The sequence below is a fragment of the Arachis hypogaea genome, chromosome 16, assembly GCF_003086295.3.
Source record: "Arachis hypogaea cultivar Tifrunner chromosome 16, arahy.Tifrunner.gnm2.J5K5, whole genome shotgun sequence".
Classification (NCBI taxonomy): Eukaryota; Viridiplantae; Streptophyta; class Magnoliopsida; order Fabales; family Fabaceae; genus Arachis; species Arachis hypogaea.
The window spans coordinates 18,639,780-18,649,464 of NC_092051.1; the positions used below are offsets into that span (position 1 = coordinate 18,639,780).

Sequence of the window (9,685 nt, forward strand, 5' to 3'; positions counted from 1 at the left end):
AGCCCAGAATTCGCTGGAGAAGAATTCAAACATGCTAAATTTTCGTCACTGCGACGCGGTCGCGTCACCTAGCATCAGAGAAACTATGGCATATTATATATCAAATCGAAGCCCCGGGCGTTAGCTTTCCAACGCAACTGGAACCGCATCGTTTGGACCTCTATAGCTAAAGTTATAGCTATTTGAGTGCAAAGAGGTCAGGTTGGATAACTTAGCAATTTCTCCAACTTCTTGTATTTCTTCCACTTTTGCACGCTTCCTTTCCATCCTCTGAGCCGTTCCTGCCCTGTAATCTCTGAAATCACTTAACACACATATCAAGGCATCTAATGGTAATAAGAGAGGATTAATAATAAGCAAATATAAGATCAAAGAAGCATGTTTTCAATCATAGCACAAAACCAGGAAGGAAAATGTAAAACATGCAAATAGTATGAATAAGTGGGTAAAGAGTTGATAAAAACTACTCAATTGAGTACAAGATAAACCATAAAATAGTGGTTTATCATCTAACCCTCATGGGTTCCAACCCTAGCCACCTATAGACCTGAATGAACCTGCTGGCAGTCCATATGACACTTGGTTGGGCATGGAAGGGACGCCTGCATCTGCATATGGGACAGGATCGCATATCGAGCCTCCAGCACAGTAGTGCCAGAGGCCCACCAGAGTGAGACGGGCTGCTCGATGTGGGACAGGGTCGCATCTCCTAGGCGCATTTGGGCATGACTCTGCCGACGAGGATGAGGATAGGCAGGGGTCGTAGCTTATTATTTTATGTTTCCATTTATGATACCCATGTATGTCTGATTTTTCATGTACTTTTGTATTATATGTGTTTGTACGTACTTTATTTATATTGAATTAGGTGTATGTAATGTATGGTTTTCGTTAACCCCACACCTTATTTACCATGTACTTTTTGTTAACCTCACACTATGTTTATTTTCTCTATTAAATATTTATAGTAATGCATAAACCGTTACACTCCTATCGCAGTTTATGCACAAATCAGGCTAATACGTAAACCGCGACACCCCTGTTGCGGTTTATGAACAGTTCTTCCTGCACGTAATCCGCGACACCTCTATGGCGGATTATGTGTAATGTGTAAACTGTGAGACCCCTATCGCAGTTTACATAGAATAGGCAAAAAATACATTTTGGTATCCGTTTTTCATTTTGTGTATTCTGGTAAATATAGGTTGCATTTTGTTTATATTAATAAATTGTCCTAAAAAATAATTATATATATATATATATATATATATATATATATATATATATAATTAAAAATGACAACTAAGACTTAGAAATTATTTCTTATAAGATAATTAAACATATTATTTGTTAAAATAATTAAAATATAAATATTTTTAAATTAACCTCAAATGTTATAATATAAATATAGGTTGTTGCTTTTAAAATTTTCAAACACTATTCAGTTTTTTTTAAATGTTTCTTGTAAAATTATTAAAAAAATATATTATGCTTCTTTTAAATAATTTAAATCACAACTACAACTTATACAATGAAAAAATTAATAATAATATAATTAGAGTTGAAATGAATTAAAATTTGTAACTTATGTAAACAATTGAATTCGATATTTTTTCGTTGATTCAAAATTATTTATTATTAAATATGTGCTGAAAGTAGTTGTAATTTCTTTTTCAATGTAAATGACTAAATTATCTACAAAAAATTTGTCTATCATTTTACTCTAACGCCTTGTTTTAATAATTTTTATTGCCGAGAAAACTCTTTCTATTGTTGTTGTAGATACGAGAATAGTCAAGATCTTGCGAATCGATTTATAAACCAAATGATAAGTTCTTAATTTTTTTTTATTTCTTTCACTCTTTGACATAACTCAGAAAGTGTACCAACATCTTTTAAATGATTTGATACATCAAATGTATAATGTTGCAATTGAACATTCAAAAGAATTATTTCATGATTAGAAAAATTTGAAGGATAAAACTTTTCAACTAACTTGGATATATTCTGAATTTAAACAATTTAAATGTCCTTAGGATCCAAAGCAGTACTTAAAGTCAAAAGCTTTCTGATTTTCACATTGAATCTACTATTTAACTCTTGTATTTGAGAGTCAATCGCTACTAAAAATACATCTACCCGATAATGATGCTCAACTGTTATATTTGATTGATGAGATCAACCTCTTCCAACTGTGTATTGTGTACTCATATCAGGGATGTCAATTTTATGCTTCTCACAAAACTTCTTAACAGTAAATTGCACCAACCATTATTCTTCAATTTTTTAAAAAGTAGTTTTGATATGAAAATAATATGTATTACATTTAAAATATCTTGAAATTTTTATTGTAATGCTTGACGCAAAATATTAGTAATTCTCATAATTTCTTTCATCAAATGTAACGGAAAAATAAATTCAAATGAATATAGCACTTTATTGACACCGTAAGCCTCACTTCTTTGAGTAGAAGTTGTACCATCATCAATAATGTTATTAAGAACAGTATAAGTAACTGCAAACATTCTTATCAAGCTATAAATAGAATGAAAGTGAGAACTCCATTTTGTATCTCTAGTTCTTTGCAAAGTGTCTACTTGATTTGCACATTAATTTGTTTCTAACTCATCATTGGCAATCAATTTTGCATTTTCAATTTCTTGAACTTCTTATAGTTGATCATATTGTTTGCAAGATACACTAATAATATTGACAATAGCAGTCAATTATGTAAAAAATTTATGAATTTAAAGTACTTTCCTTAAAACAGCCACAAATGGTAACTACAAGCTATGAGCAAAACAATGGACATAATATGTTTATTGGCAATCATTGAAAAATAAAGCTTGTAAATCATTCCATTCGCCTCTCATATTTGCTAGCACCATTATACCCCTAACTAGCACCATCATACCCCTCACCTTAAATGTTTTTAGAAAAAGTCTAGGGGCCAGCAACTTTGTTAAATTTTGGCAAGCATGTAACCAGCAAAGAAAAGTGAGCCATTGGATGAAATTTCACACCAATTTTACACCATTAAAACCATCATTGATGGCTATTTAATGGCTACAAATCACAAAAATTACTGGCCCTCTAACATTCCTCATGTTTTTAATATAGAGATTATAAATAAAAAGCACATACACTAATTCTTTATTTCAAAACAACAAGATACTAGTATGACTAACATATATGTATAAGATTAAAAAGGTGTTCACAAATAAAATCATCTATATCAACAAATCTCAAAATAATAACCATTTACTTTTTGTTAGATTTATCACGAGCTTTATTAATAATGATATAAAATTTGGCATCTTCAATATCTATTTTAATTGAATTTTTTATCATTATAACAAAAATATATAAAACATATAAAATTTCTTTCTGAACATTGCTTGAGGTATATTTAAGAAATTTAAAAATATTTTTTAAAACAAACTTTTAAATACTAGGTTTGGGCGTAATTCTGTTTTGGGGGCGTAATTCTGTTTTGGTCCTTAAGGTTTAAAGTATTCTATTTGAATCCAAAACCCACCGTGAGGTCAAAATTAAATAATTAACAAAATATCCTATATAACAACAGTACAAGAACAAAATCGATAATCTGGAGAACAAGTACAAGCTCCAGAGGCATAAAATCAACCATTGATACATCAATACATTTATTTATTATTTTTTTATAATATAAATAAAATATTTTCTATAAAACTAAAGAAAATGATAAGTAAATGTATTAATGCATCAATGGTTGATTTTGTGCCTTTGGAGCTTGTACTTGTTCTCCAGATTATCGATTTTGTTCTTGAACTGTTGTTATGTGTGAAACTAAATTGATGTTAAATGAAATTTTTTTAGATTCAAATAGAACACTTTAAATCTTAAGGACCAAAACAGAATTACGCCCAAACCTAGGAGACCAATTTAGTACTTTACCTTAAATACTACTATTATAAGACTCCAAAAACGATGAAAAGTCAACCATGAAAAGCCATAGCCAAAGTGACTTATTTTAAGTTGCTCTTTGCTGCAGCCTGCAGCTTGAGTGGAGAAGCCATACATTCTTAAAAGAGGGGGCCACTCCCTTATTATTATGTTTTTATAAAGAATTTTTCTTTTTAGGGGGCACTGCCTCCCCATAACAATAGGAAGCTTCGCCCCTGACTAGGAGGAATAGACTTATATATGAACGCAATACCTAACAGTTTAACTCTTATGATGGAACATATTTGACTGGAGGATGGTACACTTCATAAACTGGACCGTAATTATTTAAGTTAACGAGTTTTTCATTGTTTAGAAGTCATGGACGTTAGAATTTTTTTTGTAGATTGATTATTATTAGCTATGAGAGCAATTTTAATAGGATATTTTTTGATATCATTTTTTTTTATAGTAACTGAATTAACGATATTATACATTTTGAAAAAAAGATTAATATAATGCAATTATTTATATATTCATTAAATTTATTAAATAAATATTATAATATTATTAATAAATTAAAATAAAATTAGCATTAGAATGACAAATTTTATATTAAATATTAAATAATATATAATTTTATAAATATTTATGTGACCATTTATAAAACTCAAAATAAATTAAACTAAAATTAAATACTAAAGGTGCTCTTAAGGTCTCCACTAAACAAATCACCCAACTCTTTCTCAAATCTCTCCATAGCTTTGGAAGGCAAGTAAATTGGAAATAATACACCTTCTTCTCCTTTTTCATTTTCATAATCCATAAAAAAACTTACTCCATGAAAAGCCGGCCCAACTCCACCTTGAGACACACCAGCATATAATGCTTTGCCCCATCCAAAATCCGCTTCTCTTAACCCAAAACGTGTCAAGTTTGACACGATGCAAGATCCTACGGTTGTAAATAAGGGTCGTCCTTTTATAACCATTAGATCTGCCACTGAACGCACGTACTCTTCTGTCACCTCAGCTTTGACTTTCTTTATTAACTCTACGGCATAACCAAATGGATTTTCACAAAGCTTCCCTACACTAGCAACTGCTGCTGGATAAACAAAAACGTTTCCGTAATAACCAAGGGGTATAATAGGGTTAAACCTAGCGCGTGCATTCACGATGCACATCATGCGAACATCATCTTCTGGCGCAAGTTGCAATGCTTTTGTACGGCAACGCCATAAGCATGCAGTTATAAGCTCAAATCGAGTGCATTGACCAAGGTGACGTGGAACCAAACGACGAAGGAAAGCTATTTCAGTTGGTCCAAAGAAAAAGGAGCGTTGAACCATATCGTTCTCATAAGAAATGATGGTCCCTTCTTTGGTATTTGGAACTTGCTCATATTCACGATGGTTGCATGTGATTTGTGGTGGGTCTCTTGCAAGCAGGAGCTCCCTTTGCCATACAGGCAGAATGGAAGGTTGATGAGCACCTTGAGCCATTTCGGTTAAAGCACTCACAAATTGTACTAGACCAGTTGCATCCACCATCGTGTGATTCACGCGTATGGCAAAAACGAAACCGCCGCACTTAAAGCGTGTCACCTGTCAAAAACAAAACAAATTGTTCGACTGACTTAATTGGCAGTAATTTGTATTTATATTTATAAATATTTTATACACAAATATATAATTTTGGGTGATTTTATACATGAATATATAATTTATATTTATATTTATTAAAATTTTATATACATAAATTAATATAATTTATATACATTAATTAATATAATTTATATTTATATTTTTTAAAATTTATATACATAAATTAATAAAATAATAATTTAATATTTATATTGATTAAATAATAATTAAAAATATTAAAATTACTTATTTTAAAAGTATTTTATAAAAATTAATCTAAATTAATTTAAGATTATCTTATTTTATATTTATTAATTATTGTTATAATAAATATATAATATCAAATAAATAAATATATGTATAATTTATAAATATTTTACGTATAAAATTATGAATATTAATTTAATAAAATAATTTTAAATTAATATTTTAAAGAGAAAGGTAATTATTTTACTCCTCGTGATTCCAACTTTTTCTACTAGCTAACTTGATTATCCAAACATAACGCACTGAATACTGATATCTATTGTTGGAAAAGGATGTTTTAAATTAAGAAAATGTGTAAAGTAATAATAAAATAAAAAAGTTAAGTATTAGTAAATTTATTATTTTTATTATCCATAAATCCTATAATTTTAATGAAAAATAATTATACTCTCATTTTTTTATTCTACCAACTTTATTTTAGAAGGATTTAATCCTATTTTACTATGATCGGAACCTTGGCAGTGTTTCTCTTTAAATGAGGTTCAAAATTAAGTATAAATGATACTATTTATTAGATTTACTTAGCTCTATGACTATAAGTAAGGATTTTTAACAATTAACAATATACCCCATAGCTATCTATTTTATAGTAAGGGTCTAAAATCAAATGTGCACTAAAATTAAACAAATATTTATAAATATCTTAATTTTATTTGAATGTATAATTATTCATCGTAACATTTTTTTTTTTACATTTTCTCTTTTTTATAGAAAAAAACTTTTTTAATTATTCAATCTCAACATACATCGGACACGTTCGCTTAATATAAGAGTATTGTTGGATAAAAAAAAATTATTTTCATATATTAAAAATGATATCTGTATAAATTTTGTGTACACTTTTTTCTGTAAATGTTTCATCTGGAGTATATATAAAAGGTAAAACTATTTTAATTTTCATAATTTTTATCAATTATTTAATTTTAATATTAAAACTAAAAATTACACTAAGCAATGTAGATATAAAGGTAGTATATATTATATATATAACATTCCTCTCACGTAATTTTCCTAAATAGTAAATAGACATCTTATATTGGTCCAAAAAATTTAAAATAAAACACTAATTTTAAAATAGAAGAAATATTTTGTTTTCATAGCTAAGTATACGTCGACGTCTTTTAATTTAAGAAAGTACGCAAAATATGTATTTTTGAAAATATATAGGAACCAACTTTTGGATTAATTACCATTAAGTAACTTATTTTTTTATTATCAAAATCACTTTTATTTTCACACTTTTAAAAAATTTTAGAATTTATAATTTAAAATTTAATATTAAAATATAATATTTAAATTTTAGAATATAAAATTTAAGATGACTGTTAATGATGGACGATCGTTATTTGAAGGGTGGTTGGTCCACTGCAATGAGGTATAAGAAGATAGATTTTAGTTTTTTATTTTTATATTGTTTTCTAACACTTACATATAAAAAATTAATCTATTATAAAATTTTAATTAAAAATTTATTATTAATTAATAAAATTTTAATATTTATTTAAACAGATAAGTAAACTAATTATTCGATCAATTCATTATATTATAAATATAATATAAGTATTAAAATTAAAAAAAAAGTTAAAACTTATTACCAAAAATTAATTTTTAATTTGAGTAAGATTACATAGAAAAAAATAATTAACTATAATCTAAATTCTCTAAATTTTAAATTTTTATTAAAAAAATAAAATATAATCATTTATTCTCAAATAATTTTTTAATTTTATTTATAAAATAAATTATAAAAATTATATTTTATTCTTTAAAATAAAATTTAAAATTAAGAGCATCCAAATCTAATTAATTATTGCGAGCCGTTAATTATTTGGGATGCAACCCCTCGTATTATCAAACAAGAATGGCCTAAATTTCACTCTTCTTCCCTGCGAGATGTTAAAATAATACTCTTTTTCTCTATATTTATAAAATAGGCATTCCCCTTCTTTATAACTTTTAAAAACCTTTTCTTTAATCCATTTTAAATTTTTTGTGTTAATTAATGTTAACTTTATCCAACTTTCAAGAAAAAATAAATTATTTTTTACAAAAATACCCTTTAATAAAAATTTTATTTTTTGTCATTAAACTTTGCTTACCAAAATATCTTTTAATAAATTATTTTTTTATTGATTAAATTATATTTATATCACAATATTTTTAAAAAAATTTAATAATTAAATTATTTTTTTTAAGATACCCTTCAATCATTTTATAATTATTAAATTATGATTTTACCAAAATTTTTGTTAACATTTTTTTTATATTTTACTATTAATTTTTCAATATTAATATCAATATATATTAATTGTTGTACATATTAACAATGGTAAAAATTTTTTATTTAATGTTAAAATAATATACATTGATATTAAAAAATTAATAATAAATTATAAAAAAATGTTAACAAAAATTTTAGTAAAATCATAATTTAATAATTAAAAAATTATTGAAGGATATCTTAAAAAAAATAATTTAATTATTAATTTTTTTTATAAATATTTTGGTAAAAATATAATTTAATTAATAAAAAAATAATTTATTAAAAGAAATTTTAGTAATCAAAATTTAATGATAAAAAAATAAAATTTTTGCTAAAGGATATTTTTGTAAAAAATAATTTATTTTTGTTGAAAAATTGATAAAGTCAACCTTAGTTAAGGTTAACACAAAAAATTTAAAATAAATTAGAGAGGATGTTTTCTAAAAGTTATAAAAGAGAAAAATGTACATTTTATAAATAGAGGGGAAAGGAGTATCATTTTAACATCTCAAAAGGATAATTTTCTCTTAATTTTTTGAACCTGTATGAGTAGAAGGGGGCAGTTGACAATTCCATCGCAGCCTGGAACATTATAAAGGAGTTCTTGGGAGCATGGAAATGGAGGTTGAAGAGAGCCACGAAGTTGATCAAGTGTTACGTCAGCATCTGCCTCAATAAACAAGACACCCTCCCCCGTACAATCCACCATCAACTTGCGGCCATGACCTTCCTTGATCCTGCCGGCAAATGGGTAGTAAAACACAAGTGTTCTCGAGAGTGCATCTCTTATAACCCTAACTGGGTCTTTTCCTTCCATAGATGGCTTGTGCTGATAAATATGAAAGAATGGAATTTGGAAACGCAACCCTTCTTGATCATCTATGTCAGATAATAGTTTAACTTCGTGGGGAGTGGGCGTAGCCGGAGCCACCAGCTCCGGTTGGCGCCTTTGGACTGTAAAGACTAAAGAGGGAGACGATGATAGTGAAGTCATGGTATTGCCAGAGAAGTTAAGAAAGAGTTAGGATAAAAAGAAGGGTGGATAAGTGGTTTCTATTTATAGTGATTTGAATGTCGTGTCGTAGGAGCAGTAATTTTTTAATTTTTATTATATAAAAATATAAATAAATTAAATTCTCATAATTTTAATTTTTATATTTAGTTTATTATTAAATAAAATATAAAAATATTAATTTTTATATTTTTATTTTTTATATTTTGGTCTCAGTAATTTATTTTATTCCGTATTTAAAATCAAATGCAATCTAAAATAATAAAATTATTGTCAAAATTTCTAGTTATGTTATTAGCAAATGCAGAATATTAGCATGGGTTTAGCTTGTATTTTTATTTTTGTTTTGTTTTTAATATTTTTTATTTTAAAATTTTATAAAAAAATGATTATTTTTACTTGTTTCTCTTTACAAATTTTTAATAATAAAAACGCAAATTTAACATACTTTTAGTAATCAACATTTTGATGTAAAATAAAAAATTGGCTAAATTTTTGTTATTTTTTATGATTTAAGTTGTATTTTTGTTATTGGTCAATAATTATTGTATGTATTGAGTAGAATTTTTTTTTT

General features: G+C 26.6%; 1 protein-coding gene across 1 annotated transcript; it reads right to left on the minus strand.

The window, feature by feature from the left end:
• Positions 1–4,513: 4,513 nt before the first annotated feature.
• LOC112754080 (benzyl alcohol O-benzoyltransferase-like) lies at positions 4,514–9,242 on the minus strand. Its single transcript, XM_025801676.2, has 2 exons — positions 8,641–9,242; positions 4,514–5,530 (listed from the first exon to the last, which is right to left on the minus strand). Exons 1-2 carry the CDS (start codon positions 9,091–9,093, stop codon positions 4,616–4,618), a joined length of 1,368 nt encoding a protein of 455 aa, XP_025657461.1. The 5' UTR covers positions 9,094–9,242; the 3' UTR covers positions 4,514–4,615.
• Between the last annotated feature and the right edge of the window lie 443 nt (positions 9,243–9,685).

What these genes read in the sequence shown, in the direction of transcription:
- LOC112754080 (XM_025801676.2), bottom strand. Translation starts at nt 9,093, where the DNA reads ATGACTTCACTATCATCGTCTCCCTCTTTAGTCTTTACAGTCCAAAGG. An exon ending in GCCCCCTTCTACTCATACAG is followed by an intron (nt 5,531 to 8,640) that starts GTTCAAAAAATT and finishes TGTTTTTGACAG; the next exon opens with GTGACACGCTTTAAGTGCGG.